The sequence below is a fragment of the Oncorhynchus mykiss genome, chromosome 11 (assembly GCF_013265735.2).
Source record: "Oncorhynchus mykiss isolate Arlee chromosome 11, USDA_OmykA_1.1, whole genome shotgun sequence".
In the NCBI taxonomy this organism is placed as follows: Eukaryota; Metazoa; Chordata; class Actinopteri; order Salmoniformes; family Salmonidae; genus Oncorhynchus; species Oncorhynchus mykiss.
Genome location: NC_048575.1, coordinates 18,087,502 through 18,112,344, shown reverse-complemented (window position 1 = coordinate 18,112,344; position 24,843 = coordinate 18,087,502). Strand labels below are relative to the sequence as shown.

The following is a 24,843-nucleotide window of genomic DNA, read 5'->3' as shown; positions in this document are numbered from 1 at the left end:
CACAAGCTCCTGATTACAGTCACAACAATATCACAGCACTTCTGTTACCCTCATTGTATGTGGCTTATCAAACAGCTATGTTCTTCGACTTCCATTAGAAACGTACAAAATGGAATGGTTTGAATTAGGGATGGGCATCTTTGATGGGGGTGGGGGCCTCAGACGATCTAAACTCCTCATGAGGGTTGCAGTGTCTCACGGGTCTGTGTACCCACATCCATACCCACACGTATTCAGAGCCAGCACTAGCCTTTTGGGGGCCATAAGCCAAACTGTGTTGTGTCAATGGGGACCCCCCCGGTCAGTAATTTCACCATGATCACTACAAGTTTAGATAGCTGGGCACTAGACTAACTTACCAATCTATAAATGTTATCTGACATGGGCTAATTAAGTGATGATCAGTGACTGGCATATCAAGAGAAAACTGCTGATGTACAAATAAATGTGAAAATTGCACCTTGTGTGTTTTTACTATTCTAACGTGCAACAGTAAGTTGAAATCCAGACTGATCCGAAGACCTGCAAAAGGGGTGTCATTTGCCCATCTCTTGTTTAAATGAATTTGGGTGTGAACAGTATATGTGTGTGTACAGTATGTGTGAATAGTATGTGTGTGTGTGTACAGTATGTGTGAACAGTATACGGGTGTGTACAGTATGTGTTAACAGTATACGGGTGTGTACAGTATGTGTGAACAGTATATATGTGTGTGTACAGTATGTGTGAACAGTATACGGGTGTGTACAGTATGTGTTAACAGTATACGGGTGTGTACAGTATGTGTGAACAGTATATATGTGTGTGTACAGTATGTGTGAACAGTATACGGGTGTGTACAGTATGTGTTAACAGTATACGGGTGTGTACAGTATATATTTGGGTGTACAGTATGTGTGAACAGTATATGTGTGTGTGTACAGTATTTCTGAAACGTATACCGGTGTGTACAGTATGTGTGTACAGTATGCGGGTGTGTACAGTATGCGGGTGTGTACAGTGTGTGTGAACAGTATACGAGTGTGTACATTATGTGTGAACAGTACACGTGTGTGTACAGAATGTGTGAACAGTATATATGTGTGTACAGTATGTGTGAACAGTATATATGTGTGTACAGTATGTGTGAACAGTATATGTGTGTGTACAGTATGTGTGAACAGTATATGTGTGTGTGTACAGTATGTGTGTACAGTATGTGGGTGTGTACAGTGTGTGTACAGTATGAATGTGTGAACAGTATATGGGTGTGAACAGTATGTGTGAACAGTATATGTGTGTGTACAGTATGTGTGAACAGTATACGTGTGTGTACAGTATGTGTGGACAGTATATATGTGTGTACAGTATGTGTGAACAGTATACGTGTGTACAGTATGTGTGAACAGTATACGTGTGTGTACAGTATGTGTGAACAGTATATGTGTGAACAGTATACGTGTGTGTACAGTATGTGTGAACAGTATATATGTGTGTACAGTATGTGTGAACAGTATATGTGTGTGTACAGTATGTGTGAACAGTATACGTGTGTGTACAGTATGTGTGAACAGTATATATGTGTGTACAGTATGTGTGAACAGTACACGTGTGTGTACAGTATGTGTGAACAGTATACGTGTGTGTACAGTATGTGTGAACAGTATATATGTGTGTACAGTATGTGTGAACAGTATATGTGTGTGTACAGTATGTGTGAACAGTATACGTGTGTGTACAGTATGTGTGAACAGTATATATGTGTGTACAGTATGTGTGAACAGTACACGTGTGTGTACAGTATGTGTGAACAGTATATATGTGTGTACAGTATGTGTGAACAGTATATATGTGTGTACAGTATGTGTGAACAGTATACGTGTGTGTACAGTATGTGTGAACAGTACACGTGTGTGTACAGTATGTGTGACCAGTATATATGTGTGTACAGTATGTGTGAACAGTATACGTGTGTGTACAGTATGTGTGAACAGTATATATGTGTGTACAGTATGTGTGAACAGTATACGTGTGTGTACAGTATGTGTGAACAGTATATATGTGTGTACAGTATGTGTGAACAGTATATATGTGTGAACAGTATGTGTGAACAGTATACGTGTGTGTACAGTATGTGTGAACAGTATATATGTGTGTACAGTATGTGTGAACAGTATACGTGTGTGTACAGTATGTGTGAACAGTATACGTGTGTGTACAGTATGTGTGAACAGTATATATGTGTGAACAGTATGTGTGAACAGTATATGTGTGTGTACAGTATGTGTGAACAGTATACGTGTGTGTACAGTATGTGTGAACAGTATACGTGTGTGTACAGTATGTGTGTGTGTACAGTATGTGTGAACAGTATGTGTGTGTGTGTGTGTGTGTACAGTATGTGTGAACAGTATGTGTGTGTGTGTGTGTACAGTATGTGTGAACAGTATATATGTGTGTGTAATGCACCACTAGGCCAAGGGATGGTGGTGTGTTGTCTTAGATCAGATTGATGTTGTGGGATTGTGTTTGACTCACATTCCGTCTGCTTGTGCTGGGAACGACACGCGTCTTCACACTCCATTACAAATAACTAGACAGAGAGAAGGTTTTGCAGGACGTACACACGCACACACACACACAGGATAATTCAGTCAAATATATCCACAGTTTTAGAAAGTGGAACCACATTAAGTAGTGTTTTTTTTGAACATGTGAATGGAGTGAAGGTGTGGTACTTCTCTGAAAAGCCTATTACAAAACGGTACATTTCTTCTCTCTCTCTCTCTCTCTCTCGTTACCCAGCCATAGAGGTGCAGTGCTTGGGAGCTGGTATTACTGGTATTAGCGTGTGTTAATCTCCAGTTAAATCAGCTGAGAGGACTCCGGTGAACCAGTGGCTCTAACTGGTCTGCCTGCTGTCAGTACTGAGGGAGTTAACCCACCGGCTGATCTGTATTAGGAGTTAATCTACTTTTGTCAAATTTTAACTCTGAACCTTAACAGTTAGCTGGATTAATGACGTTAGTCTAGTTTAACACTGATCGCTAAAGGTGGGCTGGGTCTGAGTTTAACACAAGGATCAGTCAGATTTCACTTCCTGGATTCATCTGAGTATTAGAATAAGAAAGCTAAGAAGGATAGGACAATGATTCTCTAGCAGCTGAATCAACCACCAGTTCTACTCTCTACTACTATTGCGCACTTGTTTTCAGTGATCAACACCAAACTGGACAGAAAAAGATTTACACCCAACACCAAACAATAATAGGGGCGGCAGGTAGCCTAGTGGTTAGAGCGTTGGGCCAGTAACAGAAAGGTTGCTGGATCGAATCTCCTAGCTGGACAAGGTAAAAATGTGCCGTTCTGCCCCTGAACAAGGCAGTTAACCCACTGTTCCCCAGCAGGCCGTCATTGTAAATAAAAATGTGTTCTTAACTGACTTGCCTCGTTAAATAAAAGTTACATTTAAATAAAATAATAATAATCGTGTTCAATGAGAATTATGTAGACATTGTTTCTAGAAAGGACATTTCAGCTCTAGCTTCTGTGTCTTTTGTGGCTGATAGGTCCTGTGGTATTGTAAACTATCTGTAGAGAAGGGCCCATTCACTCCCACCTCAGATAGCATGGCCCTTATTTAAACTAGGAGTGTACAGTATTACTGGGTCTGTTAGTGACCAAAAGAGTGTGTGTGTGTGTGCGTGTGTGTGTGTGTGTGTGTGTGTGTGTGTGTGTGTGTGTGTGTGTGTGTGTGTGTGTGTGTGTGTGTGTGTGTGTGTGTGTGTGTGTGTGTGTGTGTGTGCGTGTGTGTGTATGCACATTATGACTCATGATATATATTTTTTTGCCTTTTGATCTTTGTCTATCATATCCAATGTGATGTTTTCGTATTGCTGTGGATGTAGGTTGAAGAAGCTAAAGGGTTGGAAAACACACAAGACACTGAGATAGAGCTTTTGAGACAACAACTGACGGACCTCCAGGAGGACCTGAGTGAAACCACGTCCAGGACTCAGGGCCAGGAGGAGAAGGCGGCCATCTTTAAACAGAAGTACTGCGTTGCTATGGAGAAGGTGCAGCAGCTCCAGGGACACATAGAGTGTGTGGAGGAGGAGCTCAGATACACACAACAACAGGTAGTCTAAGCTAGTTTCTAGCATTGGACCACTCACTTTCAAAATGAAAGTTTTACTCTAATGACCAATGTCAACCTGTTCTATTTGGTTTTGATTGACAGCTGACTGAATCCAAGGCAGTGGTAGACAGGGTTAAGGCGGAGCTTACAGAGCTGGAAGGGTGCTACGAAGAAAAACATGGCCAATGGGAGCGCTCGGAGGAAGCCCTGGACCAACTGACTGACGAGCTGCAGGCCAATCAGATGGCTCTGGGGGAGGGGCGGGAGAGAGTGGAACAGTGTGAAGGAACCATACAACATCTACAGCAAGAGGTAGACACACAGAAAACTCAGGTGTGTCAGTGTTATGGTTGACACTAGACCTATATAGAGAGTGGAAAGGAATAAATATCTACTGTATGTAGATATATCATCCCCATATGTATTTCATGCTACATCTTTATAACAATTTTCCTTTTCTTGAAAATTGTGGGCTATTTTGCCCTGCATTGTCTAATATCCTAACCTGAAGTAAGGACAATGCTAGCTACAATAATACATATGCCTAGTTTCATATTTATTTTAATTTGTGAGTCTCTTCGAGAAAATTGTCTGCAGTATGCCAAGTTAAATAAAAGTAATCTGAGTGACCTTTTTCATAATTGTAGCAACTATAATGATCGTTCTGTTCATGAGTTATGGGTGCAAGTTCAGTGAAATTATATTATATTGATAGCAATCCTGAGCAAAACAGAAATGACAGTGGAGGAGTGTGTGTGTGTGTGTGTGTGTGTGTGTGTGTGTGTGTGTGTGTGTGTGTGTGTGTGTGTGTGTGTGTGTGTGTGTGTGTGTGTGTGTGTGTGTGTGTGTGTGTGTGTGTGTGTGTGTGTGTGTGTGTGTGCCTCTGTTTGAGGATATTTACTGAGTCTGTCTACAAATGAATAATCTTTATTATGGGAAAATGTAATTTGGTTCAACTCGGCTGACAAGGTCAACACGGCGGAATGTCATTCTAATCAAATCAAATTGAATCTGTGCGTTATAAAAGAGTTAGCTGTTTGAAGAATGTCTGTATTTGATACTTTATTACATTGTGTAATGAGTTAGATGTGAGTGGGTTCTGTTGAGGAGAGGATCTCCTCTGTAGTTGGTGTTTCAGTAATTCTCTACCTCCAGTCTCACTGCACTCTCTGTTTCTGTCTGTCTGTCTGTCTGTCTGTCTGTCTGTCTGTCTGTCTGTCTGTCTGTCTGTCTGTCTGTCTGTCTGTCTGTCTGTCTCTCTGTCTAAGTCACTGTCTATCTGTCTGCTGAGTCACTGCCTGAGTCACTGTCTGTGTCCCTACATGTCTGCCTGTCTGTCTGTCAATTGAGTATCTTTCTATGATAGAGTCTATGATAAAGGTAAGTTGAGGTGTAGCTCCAGGTCATGTCCATTAGTAACAGACTGTCCTCTCCCCATAGATACTAAAGTATGAGAGTTCTCTGAAGTCCTACCAACAGAATTACTCCTACTCTGATGAGCAGTATTGTGCCTTACAAAGACAGAGACTACAACTGCAGAAGGTAGTAGCCTACATGAATAAAAACATTTGGCAAGGACCCCCCTCCACCACACACATACACACACAAAGAAGTAGAAGCAAATCTGTTGAATGAGTAACTGATGAGCATGGTGAGCCTCACAAGTTTGACAAAATGATATTCTATGTTTCAGTCTAATACTGCTATTTACTTACGTTTGTAGCTCTTTGTAAGTAGTTAAGCCTCAATGTCCTCTCCAAGTTTTGCTGTAATTTAGCCCGGAAGGATTTGAGAAAAATTATTGGTTGAAGATAGGCATATGACATTGGTCTACCTCACGTTTTGCGCTGCGCAGAAAATCAGAGATTGGAGAAGTGTTTAATATCACCCGTACTACATCCTTATGATATATTCAGTGTGTGTGTGTGAGTATATATATTTAAGCTGTAAGGCCAGAGGAGGTGTGGTATATGGCCAATATATCACGGCTAAGGATTGTTCTTATCCTCGACGCAACACGGAGTGCCTGGACACAGCCCTTAGTCGTGGTATATTGGCCATATACCACAAACCACCGAGGTGCCTTATTGCTATTATAAACTGGTTACCAACGTAATTAGATATAGATATGTATGATTATATTATATAATATAATAATATATCATATAATATATATATATTTGTCTGTGTGTGTGTGTGTGTGTGTTTGGGGAGAACAAGTATTTGATACACTGCCGATTTTGCAGGTTTTCCTAGGTCTGTAATTTTTATCATAGGTACACTTCAACTGTGAGAGACGGAATCTAAAACAAAAATCCAGAAAATCACATTGTATGATTTTTAAGTAATTGTTAAGTAATTAATTTTAATTTTATTGCATGACATAAGTATTTGATCACCTACCAACCAGTAAGAATTCTGGCTCTCACAGACCTGTTAGTTTTTCTTTAAGAAGACTCCTGTTCTCCACTCATTACCTGTATTAACTGCACCTGTTTGAACTCGTTACCTGTATAAAAGACACCTGTCTACACACTCAATCAAACAGACTCCAACCTCTCCACAATGGCCAAGACCAGAGAGCTGTGTAAGGACACCAGGGATAAAATTGTAGACCTGCACAAGGCTGGGATGGGCTACAGGACATTAGGCAAGCAGCTTGGTGAGAAGGCAACAACTGTCGGCGCAGTTATTAGAAAATGGAAGAAGTTCAAGATGATGGTCAATCACCCTCGGTCTGGGGCTCCATGCAAGATCTCACCTCGTGAGGCATCAATGATCATGAGGAAGGTGAGGGATCAGCCCAGAACTACACGGCAGGACCTGGTCAATGACCATAAGAGAGCTGGGACCACAGTCTCAAAGAAAACCATTAGTAACACACTACGTCGTCATGGATTAAAATCCTGCAGCGCACGCAAGGTTCCCCCTGCTCAAGCCAGCTCATGTCCAGGCCCGTCTGAAGTTTGCCAATGACCATCTGGATGATCCAGAGGAGGAATGGTAGAAGGTCATGTGGTCTGAGGAGACAAAAATAGAGCTTTTTGGTCTAAACTCCACTCGCCGTGTTTGGAGGAAGAAGAAGGATGAGTACAACCCCAAGAACACCATCCCAACCGTGAAGCATGGAGGTGGAAACATCATTATTTGGGGATGCTTTTCTGCAAAGAGGACAGGACGACTGCACCGTATTGAGGGGAGGATGGATGGGGCCATGTATCGCGAGATCTTGGCCAACAACCTCCTTCCCTCAGTAAGAGCATTGAAGATGGGTCGTGGCTGGGTCTTCCAGCATGGCAACGACCCGAAACACACAGCCAGGGCAACTAAGGAGTGGCTCCGTAAGAAGCATCTCAAGGTCCTGGAGTGGCCTAGCCAGTCTCCAGACCTGAACCCAATAGAAAATCTTTGAAGGGAGCTGAAAGTCCGTATTGCCCAGCGACAGCCCCGAAACCTGAAGGATCTGGAGAAGGTTTGTATGGAGGAGTGGGCCAAAATCCCTGCTGCAGTGTGTGCAAACCTGGTCAAGAACTACAGGAAACGTATGATCTCTGTAATTGCAAACAAAGGTTTCTGTACCAAATATTAAGCTCTGCTTTTCTGATGTGTCAAATACTTATGTCATGCAATAAAATGCAAATTAATTACTTAAAAATCATACAATGTGATTTTCTGGATTTTTTTAGATTCCATCTGTCACAGTTGATTTGTACCTATGATAAAAATTACAGACCTCTACATGCTTTGTAAGTAGGAAAACCTGCAAAATCGGCAGTGTATCAAATACTTGTTCTCCCCACTGTATATATATACACATACATACACAGTGCCTTCGGAAAGTATTCAGACCCCTTGACTTTTTCCACATTTGTTAGGTTTCAGGCTTATTCAAAAATGTATTAAATAGTTTTCCCTCATCAATCTACACACAATACCACATTGTGTGAAACCACGAAGGTGAAACTTCGCTCCAATCTGAGGTCTTGAACACTCTGGAGCAGGTTTTCATCAAGGATCTCTCTGTACTTTGCTCCATTCATCTTTGTCTCGATCCTGACTAGTCTCCCAGTCCCTGCCACTGAAAAACATCCCCATTGCATGATGCTGCCACCACCATGCTTCACCATAGGGATGGTGGCAGGTTTTCTCCAGACGTGACGCTTGGCTTGAATACTTTCCGAAAGCACTGTATATGAGCTCAACATGACTTCAAGAGACAGGTTGGAATGTCTGACTGAAATATGGGACACATCCACCTTTTTTTCTGAATTAGTGGTGTTTGAATTTGATGATAAAATGGAGGACATAATTGTTTTGGTTGCGGGACAAAGGGCCAAAATGCGTAACGGTCCCGCACAATCCAGGAGGTGGTCACCCTAACTGTACTGAAACTTAACAGTTAAACCAATGGGCATCAATCGAGCAGAGCAGTTTTGGGAGCATATAGCAGTGTGCATATAGCAGTATGTCACCAGCAAGTTATTTTTCAGAATACCAGTACCACCATCCCTATAAATAATAATGTGTATTGACTTCTCAACAGCAATCCACAGAGCAGGTAGAGCGCTTGGCCAATTGTGAACAGGCCCTGCTACAGATGAGGGCCGAGTATCTTCGCAGGGAGGAGGAACTAGAGAAGCAGAGCCAGGAGAAGGCGGGACTAGAGAGAACCCTGCAATCTCTTCACCTGGACCTGGCCGCCTCCCACCGCAAACATCTGGTCACTCACACACAGCTGGAGCAGGAAGTGACACAGCTACAGGAGGAAGTGACACGCCTACAGGAGGAGCTGGTCGACACCCACGACACCTGTACACAGACACAACAGGTCAGTTAGGATTAGGAAATGTTTAGGACACCCAGGTGCTTACCCTAACCCAGGGATCTCCAACAGGTTGATTGCAGAGTAGGCTTACCTAGTAAAAGTATATCACAAGGAAGTATATAATTTGTATCTATTTGTTATCTGCAAACTCTACCATGAAATGAGCAGCAGCAGTACAGAACCATCAAAAGACCAGCACATTAGATGGCACATTCCTCACTAGCTAGATGTGCAATTAAAGGGCCGGATGCTCAATGAAAGGGGAATTATACAAAAAATGGCTTTTTGATGTGATTTAACCATTGACATGGCCTCAGAACAATCCAATTCCGTTGTTTCTGTATGAACAGTTGTAATTTTGAGCGTGAAAAAATGGTTTATGAACCATTATTTTACAAGGTATATTGATCGAAAACATAGTGTGCTACTTTCTCTTGTACACTAAGGACCTGGGGAAGTGTTGCAGGGGAGAAAAAAAGTATGTGCCTATTTGAAAGCTAGAAAATAATTAGTAGCTCACAACATTTTTCATTCAAGTAGCTCTCATACTAGAAAAGGTTGGTGACCCCTTCTGTAGCCCCTAGCTCCTACCCTATAGCCACTTGCCCCTATCAGGGTCAGCAGATTTGAAGGAACTGGAAAATTGAGATTAGTAGGCTGGGGTTTCTCTCTCCATGACTGTAGGATGCAATATAATCCTTTTCAGCCTAACAGACATGGCATATGAACCCAGATCTAAAAAATATATTCTCTCACACACACTTTTAACCCCTATCCTCCGATTGCCTGACAGAAACAAATTACCCTGCCATTAATTAAAGCTCCAAGTGGTGCCAGGCTCGGCTCAATTGACTTCAATTAACATGTGAAATGGACACTAAATTTTCAAATGAGGTTAAGTGGTGACGAGGGTGCGATAACGACTGGTGCCATGGCACTGTGCCAAGACAAAGCTGCCAGTCTCGGGCACTTGGGTGCCCTGTGTGTGGGTCTACCCCGTTAGCACAAACACATGACATGCGTGTCACACACCCCCAGCAGGCCACCTAATGACTTGTGAGGATAGCGTGTGTGTTGGGAGGATAGCGTGTGTGTTGGGAGGATAGCGTGTGTGTGTTGGGAAGATAGCGTGTGTGTTGTGAGGATAGCGTGTGTGTTGGGAGGATAGTGTGTGTGTTGGGAGGATAGCGTGTGTGTTGTGAGGATAGCGTGTGTGTTGGGAGGATAGCGTGTGTGTTGTGAGGATAGCGTGTGTGTTGGGAGGATAGCGTGTGTGTGTTGGGAGGATAGCGTGTGTGTGTTGGGAAGATAGCGTGTGTGTGTTGGGAAGATAGCGTGTGTGTTGTGAGGATAGCGTGTGTGTTGGGAGGATAGCGTGTGTGTTGTGAGGATAGCGTGTGTGTTGGGAGGATAGCGTGTGTGTGTTGGGAAGATAGCGTGTGTGTTGTGAGGATAGCGTGTGTGTTGTGAGGATAGCGTGTGTGTTGGGAAGATAGCGTGTGTGTGTTGGGAGGATAGCGTGTGTGTTGGGAGGATAGCGTGTGTGTTGTGAGGATAGCGTGTGTGTTGGGAGGATAGCGTGTGTGTTGTGAGGATAGCGTGTGTGTTGGGAGGATAGCGTGTGTGTGTTGTGAGGATAGCGTGTGTGTTGTGAGGATAGCGTGTGTGTTGGGAGGATAGCGTGTGTGTTGTGATTGTCCTTTTCACGTCAGTTCACTCAGCCGTTGTCATGAAGGGACACTGTGTGCTCTAGCTCAGGGGTTCACAAACCGTTTTGCTTCATGACCCACAAATTGAGGTGTGTTTTGAGTCGCAACCCACCATAGGGGTTGAGCGTTTAAAAACACATGCACAGACCAAAGAATAAGTCAGAAATATAATCTTGGCAGCGGGGGAAAAATGTAGCAGTTTCAAAGCTAATCTCCTGTAATTGTATACATTCTGCCATGAACCTGAGAGCAACATTTTCCGTTTTTTAAGCTTATTTCCTACAATTCTACGCATTTTGACATGGCTAATGATGTGTTCTATTGCTGAAAGTCAATGTGGGCCTGATTGTCTTTCTTTTATCTTGTTGATTGTAAATTCTCAAAGATTATAGGCTATTACTTTAAAATATATATATCTACATACTTTATATCTGGTTTTAGTCGTTTAAGTTTACACTGAAAACGTTTTTCTATCCCGATAATGTATAAAAATAAAATAATTTTTGCAATGTTGTCCCGTGACCCACCTGGACCCATGAACCGCGAGTGTGTCCCGACCAACAGTTTGGGAACCACTGCTGTAGCTGACGAGCCTGTGTAATGTAACGACACATGTAAATCTGCATTAATTACATCTGCAAACATAACACATGCGTAGAGAGGGCTGTGGAGCAACTCTGATTACATGTATGGTTGATTATTATTAATGAACGATGATATATTGTGTTAATGTACATCTGAAGTTTAATGGCGCCCTAGACATAGATGAGCTTTAGTTAACATGGGCCTGTATGTGTGGACAGAGCTAGATGCTCCTTCAACATGGCTACAACACAGTAGAACAGTTAGGGAGTTGGTATTAGGGAGCAGCCAGTCTACAAAGGCAGGGCCATTGGATGTGATCCATGCGCGCAGAATGATTTTGATAATAATTCTGTATGGTATCATCTTTTATTACGTCAGTCTTTCTTTAGGGTTACTTAATAATCACCTCTGTTAATGACATAATGTTTGCCCACACTGTCGTGGGAATTCAAGTATACTGAGAGAGACTTGGACAGTTATTCAAACAATCTTTATTTAACATCGATTCATTATTGCAATAATTAAGCTTTTCCACCACAACACACACACATACACACCTTGGGACCTTTTCGACTGTTTAGATAGTAACTAACAGTCACACACTCTTTCTCTGGCCAGACCATCCAGGGGCAGGATGTCTTGCTCCAGCAAGTTGAGGAGGACCTGAAGGAAACCAAGCTGCTCCTTCAGAGGAGAACCAAGGATCTGAAGGAGGAGAAAGTCTGGGTGCAGAGGCTCAGAAAGGAGGCGCAGGAGCAGAGAGAGGAGGAACACAGACTTGGTGAGGAGGCCAGGGAGATGCTAAAGAGGAGATGCAGGGAGCTGGAGGAAGAGAAAGAGGAGGTGAAGAGGAGAAGCAGGGAGCTGGAGGAAGAGAAAGAGGAGGTGAAGAGGAGAAGCAGGGAGCTGGAGGAAGAGAAAGAGGAGGTGAAGAAGAGAAGCAGGGAGCTGGAGGAAGAGAAAGAGGAGGTGAAGAGAAGAAGCAGGGAGCTGGAGGAAGAGAAAGAGGAGGTGAAGAGGAGAAGCAGGGAGCTGGAGGAAGAGAAAGAGGAGGTGAAGAGGAGAAGCAGGGAGCTGGAGGAAGATAAAGAGGAGGTGAAGAAGAGAAGCAGGGAGCTGGAGGAAGAGAAAGAGGAGGTGAAGAGGAGAAGCAGGGAGCTGGAGGAAGAGAAAGAGGAGGTGAAGAGGAGAACCAGGGAGCTGGAGGAAGATAAAGAGGAAGCGCAGACACTCAAAGAGGCCCTGTTGGAACTACGCAGGAGTCACAGACAGACAGGTACTAATCAATCAACATATCTTTATTGTCTTAGTTGAAACGCACACCTTTTGTCTGCGAGAGAGAAAGAGAGAGAGAGTTACGTTATTGCATGTACAGTAATATACATCACCAAGGCCTGTTTGACTGAAACTGGCCCTGAATGTGTCACGAGCAGAAATAAGCCACGTCAGACTGCAGAGGAGTCGGTCTATGATTGGCTGACTGTGAGATGACAGGCAGGTAGGCGGAGTCCGGAGGAAAAAATGATCCATCACATTCTGTTTCTAGAACCCTCGCAACCGTGGAAACACTTCGATGTAAATAACATTTAATATGAGGGTTCCGGGGGAAAGAGCGATCGCAAGGGATGATGGAGGAGAGGAGAGTCTGATAGGAGAGGACAAGACAGCTGGTGATACATATAGATAGGAAAGCCTTATATACTGAAGCTTTCTCCAGCGCAGAGATAATAAGGCCTTTCCTGTCAATGTCACCATCCTGCTTTAGAGTACATCTCAATAATCCATTCACTTTTTCCAAAATAGCATGTTTCCAATGGCATACCTCACTGATCAATAAATCAATGTTACATACTGTAAGTGTTACTAAAGTTGGGCAAAAATGCATATCAGGATAAATTGCCTGAATTGATGCGATAATGATAAATAGAATGATAAGTGTATAACATGTATGTGCACCACAGTTTTTTAAAATGATCCAGTAAACTACTGCTACTAGTTTGATGGTTGTAGCCATCAATTATCCCATTAAGAGATGAATGAAGAACCCTACTACTTGAACCCTATTCATCTCTTAAAGGCCTTAACAATCTGCCTTATTCCATTTTAAACACATTTCTTTAGCACAGGCTACTTATTGTACTTGAACGATATCGGCAAAATGCCTGTGGTAAATGATCAGTATGGTCGGTGTGGATAATTTTGGGTTCATCGTCCCAGCTCTAAGTACTACTCAGTGTGTCTTTTAGTAAAGGCTTTATCATGGGCAGAATATGGTGTGTGTATATACTGATGTTGATACAATTAAAACCACTTATGAATTCTGTTCCACAATTAGAGAACAAACCAATTAACTGTTTTTACCTCGTGTGTGTGTGTGTGTGTGTGTGTGTGTGTGTATATCTCTTTTCCACTTTTAAACACTGATACCTCATCATGTTGATATGGAGAATATTTTTTATTTACATCCTTCATGAAATATTCACACACAGAAACAAGCATGGTTTAGCTGTAGAATGGTGCCTCTGCAGCAACTCAGATCCACTGGTTGTATATACTGTACAGTACAGGATGTAAATAGGATGTAGGATGTAAATAAACATCCTGTACTGTACAGTATATACAACCAGTGGATCTGAGTTGCTGCAGAGGCACCATTCTATTCCCTGTCTTTAACACTTGTTTGGAGTTTAAAGATGATGAAATGACCAGCATATATTTCTGGTTTTGGCCCATGGAGAGAGACATAGCAGCCCTCAAATCCATCTCCACTCACACACACACACACCCGTTACAGTGCCTTCAGAAAGTATTCAAACCCCTTGACTTTTTCCACATTTTGTTGCGTTACAGCCTGAATTTAAAATTAATTAAATTGAGATGTATTGTCACTGGCCTACACCCAATACTCCATAATGTCAAAGTGGAATTATGTTGTTAGAACATTTTACCAATTAATAAAAAATTAAAAGCTAAAATGTCTTGAGTCAATAAGTATTCAATCCCTTTGTTATGGGGTTGAATAACAAAAGGTTTGTGCTTAACAAGTCACATAATAAGTTTCATGGACTCACTTTGTGTGCAGTGATATTTGAATGAATACCCTTGTAGCCCACACATACAGATAATTGTAAGGTTCCTCAGTCGAGCAGTGAATTTCAAATACAGATTCAACCACAAAGACCAGGGAAGTTTTCCAATGCTTCACAAATAAGGGCACCTATTGGTAGAAGGATAAAAAAACAAGCATTGAATATCCCTTTCAGCATGGTGAAGATAATTAATGACACTTTGGATGGTGTATGAACACACCCAGTTACTACAAAGATACAGGTGTCCTTCCTAACTCAGTTGCCGGAAAGGAAGGGAAACGCTCAGGGATTTCAGCATGAGGCCAATGGTGACTTTAAAACAGTTACAGAGTTTAATGGCTGTTATAGGAGAACTGAGGATGGATCAACTACATTGTAGTTACTCCACAATATTAACATAATTCAGAGAGTGAAAAGAAGGAAACCTGTACAGAATAAAAAAGATTCTAAAACATGCATCCTGTTTGCAACAAGGCACTAAAGTAATACTTTTTAAAAAATTGTCAAAGCAATTTACATTTTTTCCTGAATACAAAGCATTATGTTTGGGTCAAATCCAATATAGCACATTACTGAGTGCCACTCTCCATATTTTGAAGGATAGTGGTTGCTGCCTCATGTTATGGGTATGCTTGTAATCGTTAAGGACTGGGGAGTTTTTCAGGATAAAAAAAGAAACGGAATGGAGCTAAGCACAGTCAAAATCCTAGAGGAAATCATTGTTCAATCTGCTTTCCACCAGACACTGGGAGCTTAATTCACCTTTCAGATGGACAATAACCCAAACACAAGCCCAAATCTACACTGGAGTTGCTTACCAAGAAGACAGTGAATGCTCCTGAGTGGCCGAGGTATATTTTCAGGCAGTTTTAAGTAAAAAACTGTATGGCAAGACCTGAGAGTTATTGTCTGGCATTGATCAACAATAATTTTGAAAATAATAATGTGCAAATGTTGCTCAGTCCAGGAGTGGAAGGCTCTTAGAGACTTACCCAGAAAGACTCACAGCTGTAATCACTGCCAGGGGATTCTAACATGTATTGACTCAGGGGGTTAAATACACTACATGACCAAAAGTATGTGGGCACCTGCTTGCCGAAAATCATTCCGAAATCATGGGCATTTGCTGCTATAATAGCCTCAACTCTTCTGGGAAGGCTTGCCACTAGATGTTGGAACATTGCTGCAGGGACTTGCTTCCATTCAGCCACAAGAGCATTAGTGAGGTCAGGCACTGATGTTGGGCGATTATGCCTGGTTTGCAGTCTGCGTTCCATTTCATCCCAAAGGTGTTTGATGGGGTTGAGGTCAGGGCTTTGTGCAGGCCAGTCAAGTTCTTCCACATTGAATTTGACAAACCATTTCTGTATGGACCTCGCTTTGCGCACGGGTGCATTGTCATGCTGAAACAGGAAAGGGCCTTCCCCAAACTATTACCACAAAGCTGGAGCACAGAATTGTCTAGAATGTCATTGTATGCTATAGTGTTAAGATTTCCCTTAACTGGAACTAGCCCAAACCATGTAAAACAGCCCCAGCCCATTATTCCTTTTCCACCTAACTTTACAGTTGGCACTATGCATTGGGGCAGGTAGAGTTCTCTTGGTATCTGCCAAACCCAGATTCGTCCGCCGGACTGCCAGATGGTGACGAGCCGTTCATCACTCCAGAGAACGCTCCAGGAAATGGGTTTACACTGCTCCAGAGTCCAATGGCGGTGAGCTTTACACCACTCCAAGCATTGTATGGAGTGGTGTAAGGCTCGCCGTCATTGGACTCTGGAGCAGTGTAAACCCATTTCATGAAGCTTCAATGAACAGTTCTTGTGCTGACGTTGCATCCAGGGCCAGTTTGGAACTCGGTAGTGACTGTTGCAACCGAGGACAGACTATTTTTACGCACTTCAGCACTCGGCGGTCCCATTCTGTGAGCTGGTGTGGCCTACCACTTCGCGGCTGAGCCATTGTTGTTCCTAGACGTTTCCACTTCACAATAACAACACTTAGTTGACCGGGGCAGCTCAACTGCCAATGTTGTTTATGGAGATTGCATGGCTGTGTGCTCAATTTTATATACCTATCATCAACGGGTGTTGCTGAAATAACCAAATCCACTAATTTGAAGGGGTGTCCACATACATGTCTATGCATAGTGTATATGTGACCCGATTCATGAAACTAGGCGTGCGTTGCAAGCCACGACTTCACAGGAGAGCCGATTCATGAAATTAGGCGTGCGTTGCAAGCCACGACTTCACAGGAGAGCCAATTCATGAAATTAGGCGTGCGTTGCAAGCCATGACTTCACAGGAGAGCCGATTCATGAAATTAGGCGTGCGTTGCAAGCCACGACTTCACAGGAGAGCCGATTCATGAAACTAGGCGTGCGTTGCAAGCCACGACTTCACAGGAGAGCCGATTCATGAAACTAGGCCTGTGTTGCAAGCCACGACTTCACAGGAGAGCCGATTCATAAAACTAGGCGTGCGTTGCAAGCCACGACTTCACAGGAGAGCCGATTCATGAAACTAGGCCTGTGTTGCAAGCCACGACTTCACAGGAGAGCCGATTCATGAAACTAGGCCTGTGTTGCAAGCCACGACTTCACAGGAGAGCCGATTCATAAAACTAGGCGTGCGTTGCAAGCCACGACTTCACAGGAGAGCCGTTTGAACGTAATTATAATTTTTTTAAACAAAATGCGTTTTTGAGCCCGAACACAGACAACCAAACACATTATCATTTGCACTGATCGTTGCTATTATTGTTCTAGAACACACACAAACACACACACACACACACACACACCTAGGTCTGTGTCTGCGTATCCAGCCAGTGTGATATGAATTATAAATGTAGCCTAATAAAAAGAAAGAGAGAGAGGCAGGTAGAAGCAGAAGAAAATGACTGGTGTTACAGCAGTGTATTGATCAGTGTGTATCAAAGGAGGATGTGAGACACCAGATTACCTGCTAGTCTGAGCATTAGGTAGTGTGTTAGAGTGTTATAGCCCGGGGCTCATCTTCCACTGCCAGATCACTGTAAATACAACACTGACAGAGAGCGGGAGTGTGTGCGCGTGTGTGTGTGTGCGTGTGCGTGTGTGTGTGTGTGTTTTGCATCACTGGATGGAAGTAAGGCAAAGGCCCATCTGTTTTTGTAACTCCCTCAAAATAAAGAAGGAAGATACAACCCACTCAGCCAGGACACTAACTGGTTCTGGGTCTGTTCTGCTCCTACAGTCTCCATAGAAATTGACAATATTAAACCTTAATAACTGAAATAGCATTTTCTAGTTTCTGCATGTGCTGTTTGGGGTTACAGTACAAAGTATGCTCTCCTAACCTTTGCCTGTGTGTTTGTAAACAGGAAAGCCTGTGCAGCATTAATTGCCCTCCCTGGATGGTCAGTGTGAGAGAGGTTATATTGAACTGATTCCTGATGAATGTGAATCAACCTGAGATGCATCTTTACTCGTTCTCTTTATATCGATTATTTAGATTCATAACAAACTTTTACCTTGAGATTCAGCAATCGAGCCAAGGTGGGCTGGAATAAAATAATGAAAATAAATCAAAGTCTGTTTGTGCATCGTAAAATATTTACAGGTTCCAGTTTCCTACGGCTGCAATTTAAACCGTTTGGATTCTGCAAAGCCATAAATGAATCATGGATTTATCAAGTGTTGATGTTTTAGTATTCATTTTCCCGTCCTTTTCTCTCCAGTTCTCCCACCACAATCACTGCGAATGTCACTAATAGCATCATACCCATTTCTCACCATTTTAAAATGCACACACATAAATGCAAGCAGACACATCCATGACACACAGGTGACCTGGAGTTTAGCGTTCCATATTGCATCCTGACTGAGTGGCAAAAACTGTCTAAAACAATGGTTTTAAACCCACAATGAATAAAAGGGGCGACAGAGGTTATCCGAAAATGTGTCTTTTAAGCAAATGGTGACTCGCTGAAAAACAGACGCATGAAAACGTTTTTCACAAAGAGCAAAAACCTTTATATGCTTTTATAAACATACGATGCTAAACCTACTACATGGTGGACAATATGATTTTATTCCATGTAGATAGAAGAGAAAGAGAGAGGGAGAGAGATAGAGAGAGAAAGATAGGGAAACAAAATGATTGAATGGATGGGTGCACACTTTGTGTGCTGTGTAAGGTGAGGAGTGCCATCTATTGACCGAAAGAGGAAGTGTTTCCTTTGTGTGACACAACAAAGCCCTGTTTTGACAGGGTTCATAGTGGCTAAATGTTTGTTATCTGGCTTTGTGTGCCTTTAATGAGAAGCTACTTGCATTGTTCTCTTTTTAAATAATTTGACTGCATTTTATTTAGAGCTTTTTTTTATTTGCATCTAAGGTTCATTGCTCATCTCTTTGCTACGTACTACAATTTGTTCTTTAGGGATAATAGTCACATACTGTATAACCTTGAATAGTTGAAGAATGCATTATACATGAACCCGCACTTACGTTTTAATATAAAGATGATGGGTTATTAGTTGTGGCATATAAAAATGTTTTAGAATTTATAGAAGTAATTTTCAGGGGAAGTATGAATTAATGTTTCGACAGACAAACATCTTTCAAATGTGGTTTCATTTAGACTCCTATGCGTTCATATTGTACTGCTCCCTGTTGAACTGAAGCCAATAGTTTTCATGATGTCTCTCTCTTTCTGTCTCTCTCTCTTTCTGTCTCTCTCCCTTTATCAGTGGAGGAGCTGTCATGTCGTGGAGAGGAGGTTTGGAGGTTGGAGGGGAGTGTGAGAGAAGGAAGACAGGCAGAGGAGAGGAGGAGGTAAGAAGGGAACACAGGGAATTAACACACTTCTTCAGGTCTCAGACAAGGTTACTCTACACGCCAGCAGTACTCATATTAGAGAATGTGCATCTTGGCCTGCCCTGTACCGTGCCGTACATGAGGTCACCAAGTTCAAAGTTCACAGGTTGACCCATGTCTCTTCAGCATTGTGATGACATCAGCATAAATGCAGCATGAAATGTCTGGTGTCTGTCTGTGGTTGTGGTCTAGATCTCTGCCAGTATGGTGACCTCATCACATTAATGCAGAATCCTCCCCCCCACCCTCTCTCTGCCCCCGTCTCTCTCACCCCTTCTCTCTCACCCCTTCTCTCTCCCTCTCTCACCCCTTCTCTCTCCCTTTCTATCGCTCTCTCCCTTTCTCTTTCTACTCTCTCTCTCCCTCTTTCGCGCTCTCTTTCTCTCCCTCTCTCTAAATTGTTAACATCCATATGGGCCAATAGCTAAGAGGAGTCTGTATAAGAAAAGCGCTCCCAAATGGTCATTATTCAACTAAACATGAACATGATGCTAAATGGATTTCAGCTGTTTCTGGGAAGTTCCCCATCCCATCCTCCTTCTCTTCCCCTGATTCCCCCATTATCCCCTCTATCCTCTTCTCCACCCCTCTCTCTTCCATCTTTTTTATAGTGAACTGAGAAGACTGTCTTTGGGTTCTTTAGCCAATTTTTAACAGATATGTACAGCACTCCTGAATATACATTGAAGTTGGTGCATATTGAGACTGTACTGTGGATGTGTATATAGCCTGTATATTTAGGTTTGCTATAGGATCTGTATATTTACTCGTCCTATATATTGTGTGTATATTTAGCTGTGTTGTGCCCAGTCGGTCTGCCAGTGGGGTCCATGGGGGCTCCGCTGGGGCTGCTCTGGGGATGGGGTTGGTCGGGAGCTTGAGGAAATGCTCATAATTTGTCGTATTGATCGAGTAACCACGGCAGCCAGTCTCTATTGAGGCAGAGCAGAAATAGACCCCCTATCGATCACATTCAGATTCCCCCCTGTTCTTACTGACACTATTCGGCCTAGTTCCAAATCAGTCCCTAGGCACTTCCCTGTGTCCTAGCCCCTTCCCTAAGCCCCCTACTACTGTGATGTTTACCTGTGTGTGTGTGTGTGTGTGTGTGTGTGTGTGTGTGTGTGTGTGTGTGTGTGTGTGTTGCAGGCTGACAGTGGAGAGGCTGGAGAGGCAGTCTGCAGAGCTGAGACTGGCCCTACAGCAGGCCATGGAGAACACACTCAACACACAGAGAGACAACCACACAACACAGGAACAAGTAAACACACACACCTCAACTTATATCCTTCTCTCTCTCCCTACTTCTGATTAGTCCTGTGAATTGATTAGCAGAGCATGGATTGTTTTATAAACCTAGAAAGGTACTCTGGAAGGGGATAGGACACTGGGAAGGGGCTAGGACACTGGGAAGGGGCTAGGATACTGGGAAGGGGCTAGGACATGGGGAAGGGGAAGGGGCTAGGACACGGGGAAGGGGCAAGGAACTGATTTGGAGTGTCAGACACACTCTTTCTCTCTCTGATCAAATCAAACTTTTTTGTCACATGCGCCGAATGTGCATAGACCTTACCGTGAAATGCTTACTTACAAGCCATTAACCAACAGTGCAGTTCAAGAAGAGTTAAGAAAATATTTAACAAGTAGACTAAAATAAAAAGTAATAATAAAAAGTAACACAATAAGAATAACATTAACGAGGCTATATACAGTACCAAGTACCAAGTCAGTGTGCGGGGCTACAGGTTAGTTGAGGTAATTTGTACACGTAGGTGGGGGTGAAGTGACTACATAGATAATAAGCAGCAAGTAGCAGCGGCTTTCCTCTGACACCGCCTATTATATAGGTCCTGGAAGGGCAGGAAGCTTGGCCCCAGTGATGTACTGGGCCATTCGCACTACCCTCTGTAGCGCCTTACGGTCAGATGTCGAGCAGTTGCCATACCAGGCGGTGATGCAACCGGTCAGGATGCTCTCGATGGTGCAGCTGTAGAACCTTTTGAGGATCTGGGGGCCCATGCCAAATATTTTCTGTCTCCTGAGAGGGAAAGGTTTCCTCTTCACGACTGTCTTGGTATGTTTGGACCATAATAGTTTGTTGGTGATGTGGACACCAAGGAACTTGAAACTCTTGTCCCGCTCTAATACTGCCCCGTCAATGTTAATGGGGACCTGTAGTCCACGATCAGCTCCTTTGTCTTACTCACATTGAGGGAGAGGTTGTTGTCCTGGCACCACACTGCCAGTTCTCTGACCTTCTCCCTATAGGCCGTCTCATTGTTGTCAGTGTTCAGGCCGTACCACTGTGTGTCATCAGCAAACGTAATGATGGTGTTGGAGTCGTGTTTGGCCACACAGTTGTGGGTGAACAGGGAATAGAGAAGGGGACTAAGTACACACCCCTGAGGGGCCCCAGTGTTGAGGATCAGCGTGGCAGACGTGTTGTTGCCCACTCTTACCACCTGGGGGCGGCCCGTAAGGAAGTCTAGGATCCATTTGCAGAGGGAGGTGTTTAATCCCAGGGTCCTTAGATTAATGATGAGCTTCATGGGCACTATGGTGTTGAACACTAAGCTGTTGTCATTGAACAGCACTTCATGCCTACTGACGTGAGTACCACGGGGCGGTAATAATTTAGGCAGGTTACCTTCACTTCCTTGGGCACAGGGACTATGGTGTCTGCTTGAAACATGTAGGTATTACAGACTCGGGTCAGGGATAGGTTGAAAAGGTCAAAGAAGACCCTTGCCAGTTGGTCCGCACATGCTCTGATTACACGTTCTGGTAATCCGTCTGGCCCCGCGGCTTTGTGAATGTTGAGCTGTTTAAAGGTTTTGTTCACATCGGCTACCGAGAGCGTTATCACACAGTCATCCAGAACAGCTGGTGCTCTCGTTCATGCTTCAGTGTTGCTTTCCTCGAAGCAAGCATAAAAGGCATTTAGCTCGTCTGGTAGGCTTACATCACTGGGCAGCTCGTGTCTGGGTTTCCCTTTGTAGCCCATAATAGTTTTCAAGCCCTGCCACATCCGACGAGTGTCAGAGCCGGTGTAGTAGGATTCAATCTTAATCCTGTATTGACGTTTTGCTTGTTTGATGGTTCATCTGAGGACATAGGGATTTCTTATAAGCATCCCGATTATTCTCCCGCTCCTTTAAAGCAGCAGCTCTAGCGTTTAGCTCGATGCGGATGTTGCCTGTCATCCATGGCTTCTGGTTGGGATATGTACGTACAGTCACTCTGGGGACGTCGTCGTCAATGTACTTATTGATGAAGCCGATGACTGAGGTGGTGTACTCCTCAATGCCATTGGATGAATCCCGGAACATATTCCAGTCTGTGCTAGCAAAACAGTCCTGTAGTGTAGCATCTGCCTCATCTGACCACTTCCGTATTGAGTGAGTCACTGGTACTTCCTGCTTTAGTTTTTGCTTGTAAGCAGGACTCAGGAGGATAGAATTATGATCAGATTTGCCAAATGGAGGGCGGGGGAGAGCTTTGTATGCATATCTGTGTGTGATGTAAAGGTGGTCTAGGATTTTTTTTTCTCTGGTTGCACGTGACATGCTGGTAAAAATTTGGTAGAACTGATTTAAGCTTGCCTGCATTCAAGTCCCTGGCCACTAGGAGCGCCGCCTCTGGGTGAGCATTTTCTTCTTTGCTTATGGCCTTATAGAGTTGGTTGAGAGCGGTCTTAGTGCCAGCTTCTTTCTGTGGTGGTAAATAGACGGCTATGAATAATATAGATGAGAATTCTCTTGGTAGATAGTGTGGTCTACAGCTTATCATAAGGTACTCTACCTCAGGCGAAATAAACCTCAAGTCTTCTTTAATATTAGACATTGCGCATCATCTGTTATTGATAAATAGACACACAGGCTTAAGATTATCCTCGTCTTACCAGAGGTAGCGTCTCTCTTCTGCCGGTGCATGAAAAATCCCGCTAGCGTTATATTGTCTGTATCGTTGTTCAGCGATGTCTCGGTGAAACATAAGATGTTACAGTTTTTAATGTCCCCTTGGTAGGATAATCTTAATCGTAGGTCATCAATTTTCTTTTCTAATGATTGCACGTTAGCAAGAAGAACGGATGGCAGTGGGAGTCTATTAGCTCGTCTACGGATTCTCAGAAGGCCGCCCCATCTGCAGCCCCTTTTCCTGCGTCTTTTCTTCACGCAAAAGGAGGGGATCTGGGCCTGTTCCAGGGAAAGCAGGATATCCTTCTCATCGGACTTGTTAAAGGAAAAAGTTTCTTCCAGTCTTCCATTTCTCATCCTCCTGTCAGTGTAAAGTTGGAATGTTGAATCATTCATTCTGTAGGCTAAATTATGTACCACACAGATCAGTGCTAGATTTTTCTTTTTTTTTTGTATTGAACTAAAGTGTTTTTAAAAGCCAAAGCTGTACACGCACACGCACATCAATGGTTGTGTGTCTCTGCATGGGTCCAGTTCCAATCAAAGCCCTGAGGTGTTCAGTGAAGATGTTTCTGCAGCCATCTTCAAACACATCCCCATAACTGATTAGACCGGTCACACTGACACAGAGCTGATCAGAGTCATTCATGCTGTTTTTGACAGCATTAGTGATGGCTTTGTGACACACACACACACGTATGTGTACGTGTGTGTGTTTAAGTGTTTTAATGAGAGTCTAAAGTGAACTTTTTTGCTAGTTAGCGTTAGCCGCTCGTTAGTGTGTCAAACTTTTATCTCCTCCGCCTCCAGCAGGCCAGTATAAATATGGCCTGCTCTGATGTCACAGATGTTGTGTTTACTGTAAATATCAGTTCCCCATCTGAAAAGTTTAGGTCTAATTTTTATTGAGTAATTAAGTCAGCGAGAGAAAGTGCAGATTGAACCAAATGTTGTTTTTCTTGCTCAGTAGGCAATATGGAGGATCATATGGCAGAGGATTCTGAAAAGGCTTGTGTTGTCATCAGTGTGTGTGCATGTGTTTGTGTGCGTGCGTGTGTGTGTTCTTGCGTTTATATGTGTCCACTGTCCAGGTGATGGATCCTTCTGGTTAAGCCTAATGAGGTGTTCTGATGAATCAGGATGAAATGGTGTCTGAAACGGCCTCATCTGCTGCCCAGACCCCTTCAGATATATTACCTGATGGACAACCAGACCTCTTCAGATATATTACCTGATGGACAACCAGACCCCTTCAGATATATCACCTGATGGGCAACCAGAACTCTTCAGATATATTACCTGATGGACAACCAGAACTCTTCAGATATATTACCTGATGAACAACCAGAACTCTTCAGATATATTACCTGATGGACAACCAGAACTCTTCAGATATTTTACCTGATGAACAACCAGAACTCTTCAGATATATTACCTGATGGACAACCAGACCTTTTCAGATATATTACCTGATGGACAACCAGAACTCTTCAGACATGTTACCTGATGAACAACCATAAGTAGCACTGAGTGGCGATAAATTGTTTTAGAATTACTTCAGCAAGATGACCATTTCTTTGCCAGAAAATAAGTTATTTGGTGCACGTGTGTGTGCATGTTAGCTCGTGTGTGTGTGTGTGTGTTCATGTGTTGTATACAGTAGTATTTATCTTAGTCTTACTTAGATCTGTCACAGACAGATGGCCTTGCTAAAGCCCTGCAGTAGAAACAGTAG

The 24,843-nt window shown here is 43.2% G+C and overlaps 1 protein-coding gene across 1 annotated transcript in view; it reads left to right on the top strand.

The window, feature by feature from the left end:
• Window positions 1–24,843, top strand: part of LOC110535423 (golgin subfamily A member 6-like protein 22) — an 88,872-nt gene that overhangs the window by 26,645 nt on the left and 37,384 nt on the right. The window contains exons 13-19 of the mRNA XM_036936649.1: window positions 3,888–4,118; window positions 4,220–4,429; window positions 5,558–5,659; window positions 8,661–8,945; window positions 11,855–12,512; window positions 19,065–19,149; window positions 20,341–20,452. Coding sequence (XP_036792544.1) covers window positions 3,888–4,118; window positions 4,220–4,429; window positions 5,558–5,659; window positions 8,661–8,945; window positions 11,855–12,512; window positions 19,065–19,149; window positions 20,341–20,452 — 1,683 coding nt within the window. The remainder of the gene's footprint in view (window positions 1–3,887; window positions 4,119–4,219; window positions 4,430–5,557; window positions 5,660–8,660; window positions 8,946–11,854; window positions 12,513–19,064; window positions 19,150–20,340; window positions 20,453–24,843) is intronic.